General features: G+C 49.9%; 1 protein-coding gene across 1 annotated transcript in view; it reads right to left on the bottom strand.

Annotated features, from left to right (window-relative positions):
- FBXW5 (F-box and WD repeat domain containing 5) overlaps positions 1-21,720 on the bottom strand; it is a 126,513-nt gene extending 104,793 nt beyond the window's left edge. The window contains exon 1 of the mRNA XM_086921178.1: positions 21,553-21,720. Coding sequence (XP_086777304.1) covers positions 21,553-21,674 — 122 coding nt within the window. The 5' untranslated portion in view covers positions 21,675-21,720. The remainder of the gene's footprint in view (positions 1-21,552) is intronic.
- Between the last annotated feature and the right edge of the window lie 792 nt (positions 21,721-22,512).

Raw genomic sequence — 22,512 nt, forward strand, 5'->3', positions numbered from 1 at the left:
TTCAAACATATACTAACACATATTTACTCTTTTATACAATCCTTGATTGAAATTCACAATGATCCATACAGCCACTCACACATTCACTGGCTCTTATGCACAGTTATTTATATATGTCAACTCTCACATGTACTGTGTTTTACATATGTACTTACTTTGACATGTAGCACTGAGATATCCATTCACTCACCAATACACTCATGCACACAGTCAACTGCCCATACAGCTGTTTCCACATGCACTTTTGAACTCATACATCTAGTGAATCAACTGCTCACACATCTATGCACAGAGTCATACCCCTCCCAGTCACCCACACACTTACTCAGTCTCCCATACAAATACTTGGACAACCAATCAATAACCCATATACTTACGTATATAGCTACTGATTAACACATGCAGCAGTTTACAGAACAACAGACATAATGATGCACAAATTAAGACAGTTTAGTCACTAACCCATGCACTCAGTGAGACACATTTAATCACTCACTCATACAGTCAGTCATGCACCTACTAAATCCTTCATCCAGACATTTATACATCCACTCATTCTTCAATATGTAAGACATATTTTAACTTTACAGAAACATACAGTCACTGGATGCTGTCATCAGTGATGTCATCAGTGATGCCATTTGAGATGTCATCAGTGATGTCACTGACCATGTCATGAATGATGTAATATGTGACATCATTAGCAGTGGATTGCGGGTGCGCGATATATAGTTAGTGGAACTAACTATATATGCGAATTTCAATGGTTTTGTGCGAGTAAAATAAGGTTTTGTAAATGCTAATCCCTAACTATATATAATCTATAACCTATGGTTTTTTCAGTGAATATATATATATATTTGTTTTCGCTAAAGCTTTTTATTACATATTATCCATAGTTAATACAGTTTCATAATACACAAATGGTTATATTTGTCCCCCAAATTAAATCTGAAAAAAACTCTCCAGACCCTCCCCTTTAAAAACATAGACACATCACAATGTCACACATTTTTAAGGAACAAAACAAAGCTATACAGACAAAATAGGAGGAGGAAGCATGAATGCAACACAAAATGTGTACAGAAAAGGGTGATCACTCTTCACAGATTTCTCAACAACCCTTCCAGTAATGATGGTAATTGCCCTACACGGATCAAAAAGGTTGAAGTTCTGGTCCCACTCCTATAGTTTTACTTGACCATCGTTAGGACCTGATTCATCCAATAATCCACCTATCAAATTGTTTGAATGAGAGGCACCATACCATATATAAATCTCATGCTGCTTTTTTCCACTGGCAATCACCAGTTTAAAGTGCTGCTTAGAGAAATTGCATAAGAATCATCGTGTTACTCTTATATTTCAATCAAAATGTATGCCGCCCTAAATTTTTTATTTAAAAAATGTTATTAAAATATATGTTTTATTTCTAGTTTTTTTCATTCAATTTGTATATATTTTTAACATTTTAAATAATTTAATTTAATATTATTTCATATGGGGTATTAGTTGTATGTCACCTCCATTATTTTCTAATGGAGTCTACCAACATTTACAGTCGTCTGTTGCACAAGGCTATGAAGTGCTAACTTTGCTCTCTACTACTTTCAGAAACCCGTAAATACAACCATCCCCACTTGGTGCTTAAACCATATTTTGAAGGGTAAGGAGAGACCTGTAATACTTTTAGCGAATAGTACTTTTAAAAAAAAATCACCTTTTTTGTAATTGCTTATGTGTTATACAGTGTTTGACCCAGTCCCCGTCCTGAGAAAGAACCCCCAAAGAAATTCCGGGTTCTGAAACGTGTGGACCCTTTTTCAGCTCGTCAGAATTTTACAGCCCATTCATTCAATCATATACCTTTGACCCTGTCAACAGGCAGGTCGCTCCCCTCACCGCCGCCCAGCCCCCTGTGAGCTGTGATCGCCACTGAGACTGCTCTTCGTTGTTCCAGTGCCCTTCCTGTGCTCCTGTGTGCCCGTTCCTGCCTGTGACCTGTGACCGCTTCTGAGACTGTTCCTCTTTTGTTCCAGTGCCCTTCTTTTTGGTCCAGTGCCCTTTACCTGTGCTCCCCTGTGCCCGTTCTGCCCCGTGCCCCCTCTCTCCTCCCCCGCCCTCCGTGTCCCCCTGCCGGTTTCCTGCGGCTGCGTCCCTGTGTCCCCCATTGACCACCCCACTCCCACCTCCCAGCTGCTCCTCCCTCCCTGTACCCCTCATATGGAGGGCGCGCCGCTGGCACGCCAATGGCAAGCCAGTCTGCGCCCGTCCGCGCCTGGACCACGCCCAGTGCCAGAACCCCTGGACCCCGCGCCCCACGCAACGCCAAACTGCACTACGACTCCAGCACCCTCCACGCACACAACACCGGACGAGACCACCCCTGCTACCAGGCCACCGAAGCGCACCCAAGGGCCCTTCGCCTGCCGGAACTGTAGATTCACCAGCATCCAGACCACCAACCAGAGAACCCAACCACCTCCGCTGCATCCTCCTCAACACTCGCTCCGCTCGCAAGCACGCCATCGAACTCTGGGACCTCCTAGACACCACCGCCCGACGTCGCCTTCCTGATGGAGACCTGGCTGAACGCCACCTCAGCACCAGACATCGCCATAGCCATCCCACAGGGCTACAAGATCTCCCGCAGAGACGGCACCAACTGAGTCGGAGGGTAAATCGCCATCATCCACAAGGACACCCTCAGAGTCTCGACAAACACCGACGACACCCTCACCACTGCCGAACACATGCACTTCCAGATCCACATCGACCCCAACACGACCCTCCGAGGAAAGCTTGTCTACAGACCACCCGGACCAAGACCACAGTTCAGCGACACCATCGCCGACCTAGTCAGCACCCACGCCCTCGCCTCCACGGACTACATCCTCCTCGGGGACTTGAACTTCCACCTCGAGAATAACAACAACAACAACTCCACCGCCCTGATAGACAACCTCGGACTCAAACAGCTTGTGACGACACCCACCCACGCCGCAGGACACACGCTGGACCCCATCTTCTCTACAAGCCTCCACGTCTTCTTCAACCACACCACCTAACCCCACTGGACCGACCACAGATGCGTCCACTTCACCTTCAGGAAACCCACCACACAACACCGCACCCAACAGCTGCCACGCCGCTGCTGGGGCAAGGTCACCAAGGACCGACTACCACCCTCGCCCTGAGACCATCCACCTACCCCACCGACCCCGACACCGCCGAGACCAACCTCAAACAATGGATCAACGACTGTGCCAACACCCTCGCCCCTCTCAAGACCTCCGCAACCAACCACACCAACAAGAAAGCTGCCTGGTTCACCAAAGCCCTCCGTACCCCCAAGCACACCTGTCGGCAGCTGGAGAAGAAATTGCTCCACGACCAAACACCTAACAGCCACACAGTCCACAAGAGCGCCATCTGCAAACATCACCAACTCATCAGGACCACCAAGAGGACCGCCTTCAAAGACCGTCTTGACAACAACGCACACAACTCCAAAGAGCTCTTCAGCATTGTGAAAGAACTCTTCAACCCCAGCTCCAACACCAACGACATCCCACCATCACAAGACTTGTGCGACCCCCTGGCCACCTTCTTTCACCGCAAGATCACTGACATCCCTGACAGCTTCAACTCCGAGACCCCCGCAGCCACCTTGAGCTCAGTACCCCCGCGACCACCATCCGCACCAGCCGCCTGACCGCCTGGTCCAACGTCAGCGACGAAGACACAATCAAAACCATGAACTCCGTCCACTCCGGATCCCCATCCGACCCCTGCCCTCACCACATCTTCAACAAAGCCAGCACAACCATCGCGCCCCACCTCCGGAAAACTATCAACAGCTCCTTCAAGACAGCAACCTTCCCGGAAAGCTGGAAGCACGCCGAGATCAACGCCCTTCTGAAGAAACCCAAGGCGGACCCCAAGGACCTCAAGAACTTCCGGCCCATCTCGCTGCTCCCGTTCCTGGCAAAAGTGACAGAGAAGATTGTAAACAAACAGCTAACCCGCTACCTTGAAGACAACAATATCCTGGACCCTTCCCAATCCGGTTTTCGCAGCAATCAAAGCACCGAGACCGCCCTCATCGCCGCCACTGACTACATCAGGGCCCTAATGGACAAAGGAGAAACAGCCGCCCTCATCCTCCTGGACCTATCAGCACCCTTTGACACAGTCTGCCACCGCACCCTATCAGTACGCCTCCATGACACCGGAATTCAAGAGAAGGCCCTGGCCTGGACCACATCCTTCCTCTCTGGCAGAACCCAGAGTGTCCCCCTCCCACCTTTTCGGTCAAAAACCACTGAGATCATCTGCGACGTCCCACAGGGATCCTCCCTCCGCCCGACGCTGTTCAATATCTACATGGCACCGCTCGCCCACGTCGCTCGTCAACACAACCTCAACATCATCTCCTATGCTGACGATACCCAGCTGATCATATCCCTCACCGAAGACCCCCACACCGCCAAAGCCAACATCCACAGAGGAATGAAGGCCATAGCCGACTGGATGAAGGACAGAAGACTGAAGCTGAATTCAGACAAGACAGAGGTCCTCATTCTCGGACCCACCCCATCAGCCTGGGACGACTCTTGGTGGCCCACATCGCTAGGCACTGCCCCAGAACCCACAGACCACGCACGCAACCTAGGGGTCATCCTCGACTCCACCCTCTCCATGACCAGGCAAGTCAACGCCGTCTCTGCATCCTGCTTCAACACCCTCCGAATGCTCCGTAGGATCTTCAAGTGGATCCCTCCCGACACGAGAAAAACCGTCACCCAGGCCCTTGTCACCAGCAGCACAAGTTACTACTTGTGTAACGATATATCTGTAAGAGACATTAGTTAGTGATAGATTCCTTACCTTAGAATATCCCCAGGCGTCAGACTGGATCCGGAAATTTTTGCGTAGCAATACCCCTGCGCGCTGGTAGGCGTCGTCTGCGGCTCCGCGTCCGTCGTCGGCGTCGTGAGCGCCGGGATGACGTCATCGGAGTATATAGACGGCGCCCATGCGCGCTGACGTCAGTTCTGATAACACAGCTTTTCCGCGCCAGATACGCAGAGCCATGATAGAACTAACACTGGTGCCATGAAACTAGGGCCCTGAAAGGGGATGACCTTAACCCTAAATATCGGTTCGCAGAACGGGGAGGATGGGAGGGCGGTAAGGAATCTATCACTAACTAATGTCTCTTACAGATATATCGTTACACAAGTAGTAACTTGTGCATCTGAAAGAGACACGTTAGTGATAGATTCCTTACCTTAGAATAGATACCCCAGCAATACCAACCCCGGTGCTGGGTCTGCGAACCAATATCACACCAGAAAGTCCTGGAGGACGGAACGGCCAAAGAAGACATCCCTCCGGACTTGACTGTCCAGGCAGTAGTGTCTTGCGAACGTGTGCAGCGAGGCCCACGTGGCTGCCTGACAGATGTCCTGCAGGGGGACACCGCGGCCCAGGGCAGTTGTCGTTGCCGTGGCCCGAGTGGAATGAGCCCGCAATCCAGCCGGGGGCTCCTTCCTCGCCATGGAGTAACATGCTTGGATGCACAAGATGATCCACCTGGAGATGGTCCTCTTGTGTACAGCCTTTCCCTTCTTCGCGCCCACGTAACCAACGAAGAGTTGGTCATCCACCCGGAATTGGCGAGTGCGGTCTAGGTAGTAGGAGAGCGCACGTTTTGGATCCAGACGGTGGAGCCTCTCCTCCTCTTTCGAGGGGTGCGGAGGCGGAAAGAAGGTGGGCAAGGTGATGGACTGCCCGATGTGGAAGGCCGTGACAACCTTGGGCAGAAAGGAAGGACGTGTACGTAACACCACCTTATCAGGATGGACAGACAGGAAAGGTGGAGAAGAAGAAAGAGCCTGGAGCTCACTCACCCTCCTGGCAGAGGTGATGGCAACCAGGAAGGCCGTCTTTAGAGTAAGGAGACGAAGAGGGCAGTTATGAAGTGGCTCAAAGGGAGCACACATCAGATAGGTGAGAACCAGATTCAAGTCCCACTGGGGCATCACGAAGGGGCCAGGAGGGAACATGTGTGTGATGCCCTTCAGAAATCTACTCACGATAGGGGACTTGAACAAAGAAGGTTGATCTGGTAGCCTGAAGAAGGCTGATAGAGCAGAAAGGTACCCTTTAAGAGTGCCCAGAGCAGAGCCCTGCTGGGCAAGGGAAAGAAGAAAGAGCAGCACTTCCGAAAGGGGTGCAGAGAGAGGATCCACAGCCTTTGCTGTGCACCATGCCACAAATTTGTTCCACCGGCAGGCGTATACCGACTTTGTGGAGGGACGCCTGGCTAACAGAATGATATCACAGACTTCGATAGGCAAGTCAAATGGCCTCAACTGCCGCCGCTCAATCTCCAAGCTTGTAGGTGGAGACTGGACAGGTTCGGGTGCAGGACCGTCCCCTGCTGCTGCGACAGAAGGTCCTCCCGAAGAGGCAGACGAATCGGGGGATCGACTGACATGCTGAGTAGCTCGGGATACCAGTACCTTCGTGCCCAGTCCGGAGCCACAAGGACGACCTGGGCCCGGTCGCGCCTGATCTTCTTCAGCACTCTGGGCAGAAGTGGTATAGGCGGAAAGGCGTACAACAGACCGCAGCTCCACTCGTGACGAAAAGCGTCTCCGAGCGAGTGCCGCCTTGGAAACTCCAACGCGCAGAACTGCTGACATTGCGCGTTCTCTTCTGTGGCGAATAGATCTAACCAAGGCTCTCCCCACTGTCGAAAGAGACCTTGCGCCACATCCGAGTTCAGACGCCATTCGTGATCCATCATGCACCGGCGGCTGAGTTCGTCCGCCCTGGCATTCAGAGAGCCTGCCAGGTGTTGAACCACCAGGGTCACGCCCTGATGTTCCAGCCACTGCCAGAGGCGCAGAGCCTCCTGGCAAAGGGTCCACGACCCCACACCGCCCTGTTTGTTGCAGTACCACATGGCGGTGGTGTTGTCGGTGAACACTTGCACTACGCTCCCACGGACAGAGGGGAGGAATGCCTTCAGTGCTAGACGAATCGCCCGCAGCTCCAGAAGGTTGATATGGAGCCGGGACTCCGCCGGAGACCAGAGGCCTCTGATCTCAGCCTCTCCCATGTGGCCTCCCCAGCCTTGGAGGGACGCGTCCGTCACAACTACGTGCTCCGGCTGGGGTAGGGAGAGGGGTCTGCCACTGACCCAGTCGCGGTCCGTGAGCCACCACTGCAGTTGCTTCGCAGTGCCCTCCGAGATCAGGACATGATCGGACAGGTTGCCCTGATGCTGGGCCCACTGAAACTTCAGGTCCCACTGCAGAGCCCGCATCCGCCACCTGGCGTGACGCACCAGAAGGATGCAGGAGGCCATCAGTCCCAGAAGCCGCAGCGTCAACCTGACCGAGACCCGGGATAACGGCCGGAAGACAGGAATCAGAGCCTGAATATCCCGGACCCGCTGCTCGGGTGGGTAAACCCGAAACTGCGCCGAGTCGAGAACCGCTCCGATGAAGAGGAGCTTCTGAGAGGGACACAGGTGTGACTTCGGCACATTGATGGAGAACCCCAGCAAGTGCAGGAGGTCGGCCGTAGTCTGGAGGTGGCTGACGACTGTCTGGGGCGAGCCCGCCTTCAACAACCAGTCGTCGAGGTAGGGGAAGACTGACACCCCTTGCCTGCGCAGATGGGCTGCGACCACCGCCATCACCTTCGTGAACACCCGTGGGGCGCTGGTAAGGCCGAAGGGGAGCACGGTAAACTGAAAGTGCTCTTGGCCTACCGTGAACCGCAGGTAACGCCGGTGGGCCGGCAGGACGGGGATGTGGAAATAGGCGTCCTGCAAGTCCAACGCTACCATCCAGTCTCCTGGGTCCAGGGCAGCCAGGACCTGAGCCAAAGTGAGCATCTTGAACTTCTCCGTACGGAGGAAGCCGTTGACGTTCCGCAGATCCAAGATAGGGCGTAGGCCCCCTTTGCCCTTCTTGGGTACCAGAAAGTAGTGGGAGTAACAGCCACGTCCTACTTCTGGCCCAGGAACGCGCTCGATGGCCCTCTTGGCCAAGAGGGCCGAAACTTCCTCTTGCAGAAGTCGCAAGTGATCCCCCGACACACGGTGGCATTGAGGTGGCATGGATGGAGGGGGTGACTCGAAGGGGAGGGAGAAACCCCTTCGGACAATTTGCAGCACCCACCTGTCCGAAGTGACTGTATGCCAGTGGGAGAGGTGATGGCGAACCCTGCCTCCCACAGGCGTCACATGGGCCTGAAAACTCGGACTAGGAAGGTTTTGAGGCAGGGGCTGCTGAGGGAGGTGTGGACTGGGCTCGCCGCTGTCCCCGACCACCGCCACGGCGGTTCCCACGTCCGCCACCGCGTTGCTGTACATTCTGCGGCGCGTGGCTGACGGTACGTGGTGGGGCGCCCCTTCCGTGGCCACGAAAGGAGCGAAAGGCACCCGATTGCTGGCGTGGGGCCGTAAGGCCCAAGGACTTGGCCGTGGCCCTGGAGTCCTTGAAACGCTCCAGCGCATGGTCTGCCTTGTCGCCGAAGAGGCGACGGCCATCAAACGGCATGTCCAGGAGGGTGGCCTGGACATCGGCCGAGAAGTTGGCGGACCTCAACCAGGCGTGGCGTCGAACCGCCACCGTCGTTGCCATCGCCCTGCCCAGTGAGTCCGTGGTATCCAGCCCACACCGGATAGAAAAACGTGCTGCATCTCGGCCGTCCGCAAGGGTTTGGCTGAGTTTAGCCCTGACCTCCTCAGGGCATTGTGGCAGCACCTCCGCAACCGTGTCCCACAGAGTGTGGGTGTAGCGGCCCAAGAGACAGTTGGTGTTTACTGACCGTAGCCCCAGGCTCACAGACGAGAAGACCTTCTTCCCGAACTGCTCATATCTCTTGGATTCCCTGTCGGGCGGGGCCGACGGGAATGCGGTCTGGGAGTTGGAGGCCTGGATGACCAGACTCTCGGGGGTGGGGTGGGTGGACAAAAAGCAAGGGTCGCCCGGCGCCGGGCGGTAGCGTCTGGCCACGTTCCTGTCCACAGGGGGGCCTGTGGCGGGCTTGGACCAAGTGCCCAGAAGAACGTCACACAAGGCCTCGTTGAACGGCAGGAGGGGCTCCGCGGAGCCGGACTGCTGTTTGAGGACCTCAGTGAGGAGATTAGTCCTCACGGCCGCGACGGGGAGCTGAAGGTTTAAGGCCTTAGCTGCCTTCGTCAACACTACACTGTAAGCAGAACCCGCCTCCGAAGCCACAGTCTGGGGCGACGTAAATCCAGTGTCTGGCGAGGTGTCAATACCACTGGCCTCCCCAAGCTCATATGTCCAGTCCTGATGTGACTGGCAATCACGTGCCAGAGGGTCCTCGGACCCCTCCCATTGCTCCTCGTCACCCGGCTCCTGAAGACCAGGATTAACAGCCAGGGCCTCCTCGTGGGTATAGAACTCTCCGAAGGCCGACGGAATCGGCGGCCAGCGGCGCCCCTCCGACTCCTGAGCAGGACCGTAGGAAGCATTGGGGTCGGCAACCACATCGGCTGCCGGGGACGACACCTGAAGGGACGGCGCCGGCGAGGTCGTAAGGTCGACCGGCGGGGTCCCGGATCCGGGGCCGGATCCAGCGAGGTCGCGCGGCGCCGGGACCGAAGTCGCCAGCGGCGCCGGGCCCGAAGCACCCGACGTCGTCGGGGCCGAAGCGCCCGACCCGGAAGGACCTCCAGACGGAGCCGATCGGCCCGAAGGCGCCACGGGAACCGACTGAGGAGGGAGGGACCTCATGGCCATGAGGTACCTCTCGACCTCCTCCTGCGACGCGCCGTGCCCAGGGACCCGAAGGTGTGGGGCAGGCGGCGACGCTTGCGACTCCCGCGGAGCCGCGTGGGCGGTGTCGCCCGAGCCCCCGGTCGCATCGTGCGAGCGACGGGGCGGGTCGGAGGATCGATGGTGTCGCTCCGACCTCTCATGCCTCTTACCTGAGGACTTGGAACCAGACGATCGGTGTCCACTCCCGGAACGTCGATGACTCCGACCTCGCGACCTGTCCCTCGACCTCCCGTGGGACCGGGACCGGGACCTGGAGCGGCGCAGGGCCGACTGCCTCAGCTCGAGACGCTTGCGGGACCGCTCCCGCCTAGCCTTCGACGTCAGGGCCCGGCAGTCGGAGCAGGTTCGATCGTCGTGGTCGATGCCTAAGCACTTCAGGCACCGGCGATGGGGGTCCGTGACCGACATGAGTCGGCCGCACTTCGAGCAAGGCTTGAACCCGGGCATCCCTGGCACCGATAGTCGAGGATCGACTAAATAGAGGATCAAAAAGATCGAAAAAGTTTTCAGTCAAAAAGTGACTGGGGGTAGAGCTTCTTCCGGATCTGCGCTAGCTGGCGCGGAAAAAAGAAGAACTGACGTCAGCGCGCATGGGCGCCGTCTATATACTCCGATGACGTCATCCCGGCGCTCACGACGCCGACGACGGACGCGGAGCCGCAGACGACGCCTACCAGCGCGCAGGGGTATTGCTACGCAAAAATTTCCGGATCCAGTCTGACGCCTGGGGATATTCTAAGGTAAGGAATCTATCACTAACGTGTCTCTTTCAGATGACTCGACTACAGGAACGCCCTCTACTCAGGAACAACAACCAAGCTCCTGAGACGACTACAACGAATCCAGAACGCCTCTGCACGTCTGATCCTCGACGTACCCCTACGCATCCACATCACACCCCACCTGAGAGGCCTGCACTGGCTCCCCGTCAACAAGAGGATCACCTTCAAACTTCTCATCCACGCAAACAAAGCACTGCACAACACCGGACCTACATACCTCAACAACCGTCTTAGATTCCACATCCCCACCCGAAACCTTCGATCAGCCAACCTCGCCCTCGCCACAGTTCCTCGTATCCAGAAAACCACCGCCGGCAGCAGATCCTTCCCCTACCTCGCCGTCAAGACCTGGAACGCTCTCCCTATCAGCCTACAACAGACTCAGGACCTGCTGGCCTTCAGAAGACTTCTCAAGACCTGGCTCTTCAATCAGTAGCGCCCCCCCCCATTGAAAGTTGTTTGTGCCGCCACATTTCTTGTACAATCTGGTTATCTCAAATTGTTTGTAATATTGTGTATTCAGTTTGTAACACTTTGTGTTTTTTCATTTGTTAGCCATGTTATATGGATTGTTCTAGATTGTCGTTCTTCTTGGTTTTGATCCAAAATATTGAATGTTCATGTTCAAAAATTGATCAACTTATAAAAATGTAAGAAATACACGAAACCACTTTAATAGTCAAGGTGGGTTTTGTCTACATATTGTTTACTTAGAGTACACCCCCCCACAACTTGCTGTTTATAATTGGTGAAGGTATATGGCATTGACCAAGTAGCAGTCTTGCAGATATCCAAAAGAGAGATGTTACCCAAAAGGGTAATGTAGCCTCCTTTTTGTGTGTAGAGTGGGCTGTACGGGGCACAGGGAGTGAAAGCTTAGCCTTAGCAGAACAGGTTTCAAAGCATTTAACTATTCACCCAGCAATGCGAGCTTTCGAGATAGCATGACCCTTGTGGGGTTTGGCAAAGGCTAAAAAAAAAGTTGGTTGGACTTTTAAGAGATTTAGGGCCTCATATATATATTGGCAGACGGCCCGTTGTTTCACCAGGGTGACAGAGTCAATTACTCCGTCACCCTGTTGGAGGAGTAGTCTGCCACATTTACTAATGACCTTCAAGATGGCTGTCATTTATAAAGCACTGCCAGGAACCGCCATTATGGCGGTTCCTTTCAATGCATTGTTCTGTTTAGCACAGGGCTCGGTCAGCCGGACAGAGCCCTGTACCACATATGTTCCTTTTTTATTTTTAAAGAGAAAATACAGAAACAAGATTTTCTTTTTCAAAATAAACAAGCATTTGCAATGCAATAGGTCTCGCATTATTAAAGTTTGAGCTATTGGCATTTTAAATAATGCAACACCAATAGCTCAAACTTTAATAATGCGAGACCTATTGCATTGCAAATGCTTGTTTTTTTATGGTTTTGGAGCTCCTGTCGGCCTTCATTATCCTTGCAACCAATGGAGCTGAAGTATTTCTTTTTTGGCATCTGGCCAGCTGTGCCCAGTAGCAGGCAGGGTATTTATTCAGAAATCGGGCTTCGGCCACATTCTGGCCATGCAGCTGTTTGACTTCCGCTCTGCCCCTGCAGATTGGCATCACAAAGTCCTAGAACTTGCAAAAAGTCTCATCCAAGGAGTTGGCAGTGTGTAGGGTATTAGGGACGGGTAGCAGAAGGGGTGGGGTCTCGTTGTTTCAAACGATGGAGTTGAGTTTTGCATTTTCATCAATGTTTTTCCCAAATATTTGTAAAGAGATTTTAGAAACCATTTAAAAGGGCAATTCATGACATAATCCAGTACTTAGTCTTTTTGTCTAGTGCTTTGAGACCGGCCAAAGCACACAATCTCATTGCTTTACATTTAGAGTCTAAGAAGCAATCTTCATACCCAGCTAATGAGCCATCCGAACCCTTTCCAGTACTTGTAAGCACCATGCTGGTTGCAAAAATGAATAAATGGGTACCAGCTACTGAGCCATCCGAACCCTTTCCAGTACTTGTAAGCACCACGCTGGTTGCAAAAATGACAAATCAGGCACTTTCCCCGAATCTTGCCGTGCATACATTTAATAATCCCTGATCAATGACTCGCAGGCTAGTCACTGCACTCTGGCACAGCGTGATTTAAGGGTGGGGCATGGCGGACTTGGCGGGGAATTTAATAACCTGTGTAACGCTTATGACCCAGTAGCTATGATTGATGCGGGCGAGAATGTCTGTCTTTTTTATAGACTGACTGACTGTTCCTTCACCTGATTTCGGGACTGACCGATTGGGTTTCCCCTTGCTGCAAGTGGCACACGGCCCTCCAAAACCGCGGTCTGTCACATTAGGTTAAAATCAAGGCTGAGCCTCGTCGACACCACTTACATAGAGGGTGGGTAAGCCAACAGATTTACAGGGAGCGCCGCGCCAAAAGTCTGACTTGGCTCTTAGAGCCCGTGCACGAGCCGAGTTCTGAAAATGCTTGCTATGCAAACCACACAACAAACATCACGTGAAATGTGATAAAGTCATTTCAAAGTTCAAACAAGTAAATGGTGTTTTACAAATCTAATAAATACTCCTGCAAGGCTGCAGTTACGTCATTAGTGAACGCGCGCATTGTACCTGCATGTATATCAATGCTCCTACCTTTGTACTTCACTGTGCAGACAGGCAAGTAGAGGTACATTGCGAGGAGTTGATAGCCTTTCTTTAGAGGGGGACTAATTCTAACAACGATAGACAGAGTGCCTGTGAGAAGGACTGAAAACATAACTAAAGCCTAAGTTTCAAACAAATGGTGTTTTAAAAAACTGTGAAGTACTCCTGCACCGCTAAAGCTACGTAATTGGAAAACGCGCGCATTCTCACTGCTCCTGCGTTTGTACTTCTCTTTACAGGCAGACAGACAATTTCGAAGGAGACATCGCATTAGTTTGCAATCGCTTCAAGCATGCCATTCAACAAAAAAAAAAAAACGCGCACGCGCAACAGCAAGGCGTGTCATTTACCATGCCCGTCGCTCTGTTGCTCTTCTCTCTTGCTTAAAAGCACGCCACACAGAAAAAAAAATGCCCGTAATTGGTAACACGCACGAACTCGCACAACAGCAAGGCGTGACATTTCTATTAACATGCCCATCGCTCGGTTGCTCCTCCCACGGCCTATTGGTGTCTGTTACGAGCTTCATGCGCGTAATAGACACCAATAGGCCATGGGAGCAGCAATGCGCGCGACACAAGCCAATAGTGGGAAGTCTTTTGTTATCTGAAGAACGCCAAGACCAATGACGTTACACCAAACAAAAAAGCACACGCACGAGCTCCCAAAGTGACTGCTGAAACCCCGTTTTTCGATTACAAAATGCCTCGCACTGCTCGAAACACTGCTACGCAGTGCAACCCTAGGCGCGAGACCTAAAAATGCAGTATTACCCTCGCCATGGGAGTCCTCTACCATGGCGAAGAGAACATTTAGCAGTTTTCACTGCCCCTAGCTGCCAGTGCTTTCTTGGCCGTGATGAACAGTGAAAAGTGTCTACTCATTCAGCCCATCTTAATTTGGTGGGCAGAATGACAGATCAACCTTTCGAAAGCCCATACTCTGCAGGACTGTCAGAGGGGATGAATCACGATGGATATAAACTAGTCTCCATCGTGATTAAAATTAAGCCCTTCTAGGCTCATGACGAGCTCAGCTCGTCATGAGTCAAGTGGAGCTGTGCTCATGACAAGCTGAGCTCGTCATAGCGCCCGCCCACATGCGCCTAATTCCCTGCCTGTGCAGGAGAATTAATCAGTGGGCGGGTCTGTGACGAGCTCAGCTCGTCATGAGCACAGCTTCACTGCGAGTCATGACGAGCTGAGCTAGTCATGAGCACAGCGGCGCCGCGGAACCCCCTCCCTCCCCCTGCATCGTGGGGGTAATTACCCCAACAGCCAAGGGGTTAAGGTCCACCCGCATTTAATGTGGGCGGAACGCATTCATAGGAATAGCGGCGGAGTATCCTTACCACCGGCCCAGCATACCTCAACTCTCGACTCAACTTCTACATCCCCACCCGCCAGCTCCGCTCTGCCAGCCTCGTCTTCGCCACAGTCCCCCGCATCCGAAGAGCAACCACCGGCAGCTGATCCTTCTCCGACCTCACCGCCAAGACCTGGAACACCCTTCCCACCAACCTACGGCAGACCCAGGACCTACAGGAGATTCCTCAAGACCTGGCTCTTCGATCACTAGCAGGACCCCCCCCCCCCCCCCCCCCCCCACATCCCCAGCTCCTTGAGACCCTCACGGGTGTGTAGTGCGCTTTAGAAGTGTTATGATTGATTGATTGATTACCACCAAGAATTAAATCGCCCCGGTTCTATAAATCTAATACATTAGTGCCCTCTTAACATCCAAACTGTGGAGGACCCTTTCTGCTATGGACTCCGGTTGCAGGAAGAAGGCGCGGAGATCAATGGTTTGTTTAATGTGAAATGGGTAAGACAATTTTAGGTAATTTAGGATTGGTACGAAAAAATATCCTAGCCTTGTGAACCTAGATAAATGGTTCCTGTAGTGTATGAGCTGGGAGTTCGCTGATGTACCCGAGGCCAGTGACTGAAATTAGGAATGCACTTCCAAGACAAGAACAGTAGGCTGCAAGAGTGTAGTGGCACAAAGCGAGTGCTGATAAGTTGTGAGAGACCCACAATGAAGTTCCATGCAGAGGCAGGATGTCTTTGGCGGTGTGCTATCTTTAGATCCTCCATGAAGGCTTAATTACTGGGACCTTAAAAGGATAAATGTCTATTGTGAATGTCTACTGCAATTGCAGAGAAATGCAAGCGTATGGAAGTACAAGCAAAACCTGCTTTATAAAAGGTAAAGGAGGAAAGAAACAATCTCCCACACAGAAACTGTGAATGGGCCTAAAATGCAGTAATACATGCACCATTTCCACTTAGCTGTGTATCAAGACCATAGTGCGCCTTTCTGCTTCCTGTAAGTTAGTCATGAATACCTGTAGAAGGTTGAGGTAGCTGAACCCTGGGAACTGAGATGCCAGATTGCAAGGTTCAGCTGTTTTGGATATGGTTGTTTAAGTGGACCTTGATGCCGAATGAGAAGGTCTGGCCTCAATTCGAGCTTTTAATGGGAACTAACTGACATTACTAGGAACATGGAATATTAGAACTGTTTTGCCCAATCCAGCCTGGAGCCACTAGGATTAGGGGAATGGGTACCTGTCTTATTTTCATCATCACACACAGGATGAAAGGGAGAATTCAGAAAAGTGTAGGCAAATATCCCCGACCAATTCATTTATACTGCAGTAATCATGGACTGTGAAGTGCAGATACCTCCAAGTGAAGTTTTGGTATTTTGTGATTTTTGGAAGTGGCAAACAGGTCTATTGTGTGAGCCCCACGCCTTTGAAAGTACCTTTAAACAAGCATTTACAATGCAACGGTTTCGCCTTTGGAAAAGTTAGAGCTATTGGCATTGTAAATGACAAAATTTGTATTTATGTGTTGGTTTTGAAAACACATAAATAAATGACATTGTCATTTACATTGCCAATAGCTTAATCTCTTGCAAATGTGAGACCTATTGTACCCTATGGAAGAGCTCAGCAGACAGCAATTACTACCACACAAACACACACACCCAGAGCCACACACACACACACACACACACACGCACACACACACACACACACACACCCAGAGCCAGCCACACACACCCAGAGCCAGCCACACACACACACCCAGAGCCACACACACACACACACCCAGAGCCACACACACCCAGAGACACACACACACACAGAGCCACACGCACACACACCCCCAGAGCCACACACACACACACACACCCAGTGCCACACACACGCACACCCAGAGCCACAATGACGATCGCAAACGGGCAGAGAGCGAAAAAAATAGCGAAACACCCACGAATCTGCTCCCGCGAAGATTGACACATCTCTCTTCCAATGGCTAGCCTCCATTTATGGAGCTAGCCAATGGAAGAGAGAGGCGGGACAAAGTCCCGTACTGTCTAACATAAGATTTCGCCTGCGCGAACACTGCTGCGCAGTGGACACCAGGCGAAACCTAAAAAGGCACTAGATTAGGTGTTCATCCAATCCTTGGCCTCTCTGCAAAGGCACTGAGCAAAGGTCACGTATACCGGCTGCAGTTGTTCAATGCAAACGTGTGGTTAGGGTGGCGATCTACGCAAACGTTAATGTGCATGTTTAAATCATATCCTTAATTAAATAGGCCCGTTCCTTTCATGCCTCTCACTTTTTCCATCCCACTTAAAGCCCAGCGCACTGTAATGAATGACCGAGATGAACTACAGCAAAGGTCCTAGACAGCAGCCTGCTCTCCTGCGGAGAATGTCGAGCGAGGCGAACACTCGTCTGCAGAGAGAGGCTGCCACCAGGTAGAGACCCCTTCCCACTCATTATGGTCAAAACCCACCCAACGGTGCGCAACGGCACATAAACTGATGGTTTATGAGCAAATCGATAGTAATTGTTGTGTTAATCGACAAATTTGGCGAAAATCACCAGGTGCCTAAGTTGGAAGAGGCAGTCAAGTGATTAGCTCCGTATCCCAATAAGCATAGGAGCCGCGCTGGGAGGTGAGAATGCCTAACAAATGCAAACACCCATGACTTTCAGTGACCCGTCACGTCACCTACTCCCAACTGGGTGTCACTTTAGTTTTTTAAGTAGGCTGCAGCACAGCGGGTGTCGCTGGTGTTTACACAGGATCGGGAGCAAGAGCTCTCGAGTCACTGAAGAGGTTATTTGAGGTAAGGATGTATTGTTCATAGTTTGATGGGTTTCTGTACTCGTAAAATTGCGCGGAGTAAAGCCCGTGCCTCTAGTGATCGCACGTCACGACCGGCGGCGGCACGAGCTTCAGACATGGTACCGATAAGTACTGAATGCGTCCCTCGCACCGAGAACAGCCACAGGAAGAAGATATATAGATTTAGAAACTAGGACACGTATTTACTGGGATCTGTACTGAGGTAACCTCATTTAACACGCGTCACGGCGGAGTCACCAAATGCCTTGGCGCTCACGCCTCACAGGGCTCTGAGGTGACCTCGCCGGCCTCCGTGACACCACTAACTGAGCAGCGCAGCCTGTTTGTGTAGGCTTTCCCTCGTTTTTCCGAGCTCTCTTCAGAGCTAACTCGAGTGACTCAACTGTGGGTTTGCTGTGTCACGAGCACAGCGTTACAAACGCGCCATTGTTTACCAGCACGCTGGGTTTCCTTTACCGCCCACGCTTCTCTCCATCGTATCGGACTGCGTGTAAACACACCTTACAGACACGTGGGGCTCTGCCTCCCGGAGTCTATACCCATTCAGGGCTCCATGAAATACAACGGTTCTTCCAACCCCGTTTATACTTTAAATGGCCTGATCCGCGGCATATTTTCAGTAAACAGAAGGAGAGATGCGATTTTTCGCTGTTCAATAAAGCACTAATTGAACAAGCCCCCGCCCTGGAGCAGAGAAGAGCAAAGTAGGTGATCAGCAGCAAAATTCAAGGACCCGAAAGCTATGCTTTCACATTAAAAACGGCGGCCGCAAACATCCTAAAAAAAAAACCAAAAAAAAAAAAAAAAACGAAACTATGGCCCACCTCTGCATGACGTAAAAAAAGGGGTGGAGAGCGAAAAAAAATTGCCGGAACGCCCACGAATCTGCGCCGACAAGGACGGACAGATCTCTCTTCCAATGGCTAGCCTCCATTTATGGAGCTAGCCAATGGAAGAGAGAGGCGGGACAAAGCCCCGTACTGTCGAACATAAGATTTCGCCTGCGCGAAACCTAAAAACGTGTGGGTGGAGTTCCCACACGTGGATGTGTTGATGAATCTTGCTGAGCAGAGTCATGACCCACTCCCAGCAAATGTTCTGACAGTAGGTGAATGTTGTTGCTGGTTGCCCAATGAAAACTTTCCAGAGCTAATGCAGAAAGTTGGTGGGGGGGGATTGGTTGCTCCCATGCCTCTGGACATAAAAGATGGCTGGCAGGTTGTCTTTCTTTTTTAGTAAATTTTCTCTTGAATAAATGTCCAAAATGCCTTCAGAGCTGGTCCGATGGTTAGAAGCCCCAGGTAGTTTATGTAGTGACCCTAGTGCTGAGGAGTTTAGGGGCATTGGACAGCCATTTCACAGAGGCGAGATCACCACCCCAAGAGAAACACCTGTGGTGATGAAAAACAGCTGGAGGGGATTTAGATACTGCCTGCCAAGCAACAGGTTGTTGCTGTTCCACCAAACAGAGAATGCTGGTCCTGGCTGGTCACCTAAACTAGATCCCCTCCAATACCCTTCTGCTTATGTCCACTGCAGTGAAAGGCACTCATATAAGGGTGCATGAGTAATCTGGTATGTAATACAATTGCTAAGCATGTAGTCAGCAGTCCCAACATTACAGTTTGAATGATACAACTGAAAAAGAGGCAGAAGCTGTTGGAATGCCATCACTTGGTTTGCTGCGGTACGCTTTGCCTATTACCCATTAAGACCAGAGCAGAGAAGGGGAAACATCTGCTGCGTTTAAAGGTGTGGCTTTTCTGCATTAATGGTCACTTTCTGATACTCGTAGAGCATTAGAGGAAGGGCGTTTGCTCCATGTTGCTGTCCTATGTTCATTCTTGAAAGAGCCTTGTCAGGGACTTTAAAATGTCAGCTCATGACCATGAGGTGTTGATGTGTCCCAACCGTAGGATCCGGAAGTGTGCGCTAGTACATTGAGGATCAAGGGTGGAGTCACAACAGGTGTTGTGTCTCCACCTTTGAAGAAAAAACTGTTGCAAACAGATGGGCACAACTCTAGATTGCAGGAGTATGCAGAAAATGTGCATTTACAAGCACACATGCAACGAGTATATAGAGACCCCCCACCCCCATATTAGAAAGTCAGCAAAACAACTCTAGTTATGGTTCAGCCACCTGTAACTAAACTGGCTCTAGTTTGGTCGTGTCAAGTTTCGTGCAGATTGGTGCAGGGTGAAAAATGTAAAAAGGTGGGGAAAGTGGCAAAAAAAACGCATTTCTCATGTTAGCTCCCTTAGAAAATGTTGCTATCTGCTATAGTGAAAAATGCTGAACCAATTTTACAATAAACTTACCACGAAAGAAGAACTTCACTCAGAAAGAGTTCTTTTTTTGTGTGCAACTGTGTTCAGTAATTTTTAACATCGAACTATTTGAAAAAGTAGTCAGATGGGCATTGACGAGTTACAATGAAGAGATAACTTAGCCGTAGTCTTATCTTAGCCTTTAAACTGCTCATAAAATAGGCTGAAGAAAGATTGAATTCATCCCCACTCCGAAGTTCACCATGTCATCCTGTATTTCTCAAATGAACCCACACTTAGGAGTTTCATAATATATTCACAAAGAAAAGGGGTGACATGATGATCAAGATGGCTGAACAGGCATGGAAAATACTGAGAAAACAAGTGTAGCGGAAGCATACACAATAATTCGCCTAAAAAAAAGAATTTTAATTTTGTGGGGAATTGTTGCAGCTTTCCTGAGACTGCTGTTTATCTCATGGCCTCTTCTCTTCCAGTCATCCTAAGCAATTAAATAAACAAGTTCAGTACAGGTATGATCAGGGACTGGCGTGCATGCCCTAACTGTCTGAAACTCGCTCTACTTATTATTCTGTGTTATGGTAATTAAATGTCAGCTTCAAAAAAACAAAAAAAATTGAAAGACGTCCCATTTAACTATTCCTAAATTCCTGAACTCTCTGCCGACCACACTGCATTGTCTTCCCAACATGTTTTAAAGTGTCAATGTTTAATCCATGAACATAAATCTTTTTAAAAACAAAACATTAGTATTAAAGAACTGAAGTGACCAATATTGAAATAAATATGGATTATTAGGCAGTAAAAGAATGATAGAAGCGAGACAGCAGTACATGAAAGGTGTGGACAAACGTAAGAAGCACAACAAGATATTCCAATCATGAAAAAAAGCGTAATGAAAGCTGCAGTGGGGTGATAATGCTAGGGACATTCCTTGCCAGCCTGCACCCCGTGTGCATATTAAGAGCCAGATGCTCTTGTAATTCAGCCTACACCCAGCCAGCTAGATTAATGAAACTAGTAAAACAGCTTCAGAAAGTTGATACCACGAAAGGCATTTGATAAGCAACAACAGAAACCAAGCATAATTATACAGTGGCAAGGCCAAAAGGTCCGAGTGATTCTTAGGCAGAATGGATGAACTACAAGCCAAATCTTGTTTGAACCAAGCTGCAGGCACACAAATGTATTTTAACTTCATTCATTAATATTAAATCAGAGATGGATCCAAAGTCAAGCCTATATAGACACTTTCATTACCATGTCAGGAGTCGTATTAATTGTATCAAATATGAGAAGAAAAAGAAACCTAACCGAACCATCTACTCTGATGAATTGTTACACGCAATTTCAGGAACATTGGAGGAGCTTGTTAAGAAATAAAAACATAAAATGACGTGGTGCTTTAACAAAATAAATCTAAATAGCCTTTTAGGCTGGAGCTAGAGATGTCAGACAGCTAATTCGCACAATGGACACCAAAGAAGCAGGGTGTTTCCCGCTGCCTGCTTCTGCTGGTGTTCAGGGCTCAATGCAACCTTGCCGTATAAATCTGCTCTAACACAGTCTCATCAAAACAACTAGAGTGTGACAGACACTTTACCAGTACTCCACCCAAATGTGGAAGAGTATATGTTCTCCCAGACCACTTTTAAATCTCATGTCTGTCCCCAGGGCCCAGGAAAGAACAGCTCCCCTCCCCATCTAGGTTATCACTGAAAAATGAGGGTAAGTGGGAATACGAAGCATGCCATGAGATGATTAAGTTCACAGCATGCATAAGAGGAAACCAAGGAAACAAAATTAAAAATACCACGCACTCACCTGTGGTCAGGTGACAACCCCATCCCAATGATGTGACCGTGGATATCTATCACATGATCCAGAGAATCAAAGAACTCATCCGTCCGTCTCTCCTCTCCAAGTACTGGCCCCACTGTTGTCATCTGGTGAGGCAGAATCTGTTTAATCCCTAGGAGAGCAAATACGGGAGTGTTAAAGATATTAATTAAACAGTTGAGAAGCAGAAGGTACCTCTTATCTTTCCTCTAACAACCCTACTGGGTGATTCTTTTTTTTTGCCTCTCTTTCTTTTTCTTTTTCTTTTCCTCTTTTCTGCTTTTCTTCTTTCTTATCTTCCTTTTCTCCTTTCTTTTCCCCATACTCCGCTTTCCTTCTTGATTTCATTTTTATCCTATGTTATTTTGCCTGATTGTTTTAATTGATTCGTCTCTATAATCTATGCATTTATGGCATTTGTTCAGCTTTTTGCAAAACTTTCAATATAAAAATTCTTTAAAAAAAAAAAAGATATTAATTAAAAGGAGTGTGACTTTTTCCTGTTTCTGAACAGCCTTTGACCAAAACTATTATATGGAAATATTCTATGCTGCCTCCTCCAGGAAAATGAAAGTGCTGAATACTACCACTCATTCATGGCAGGGGAATAAAAAAGTTCCTAGCTGACATGAAGAGAAATGTATGGTACACGAACATTTTCAATTCTATTAAGGACACTGTGTTGAGGTTTATGCTAACTTTCTTCATTCCATTTTGCTCTGCAGCCAGTAGTAAACATAAATAGGGCTGCATTTCCCATGAGTGCTACGTTAAAGAACAATTGTCCGATCATATTACTGTAACTTCACAAAATACAATTCACAGGGAATAGCGTTTCCTATTTCTTTGCAAGAAAATCCGTTCCTTTGCAATCTACTCAAATACACTTGCTTTTGTCCTGTTTCTAAAATAACAAATAAAAACATTTGAAGGAATATTTACTTT

Source organism: Lissotriton vulgaris, chromosome 5, assembly GCF_964263255.1.
Source record: "Lissotriton vulgaris chromosome 5, aLisVul1.2, whole genome shotgun sequence".
In the NCBI taxonomy this organism is placed as follows: domain Eukaryota; kingdom Metazoa; phylum Chordata; class Amphibia; order Caudata; family Salamandridae; genus Lissotriton; species Lissotriton vulgaris.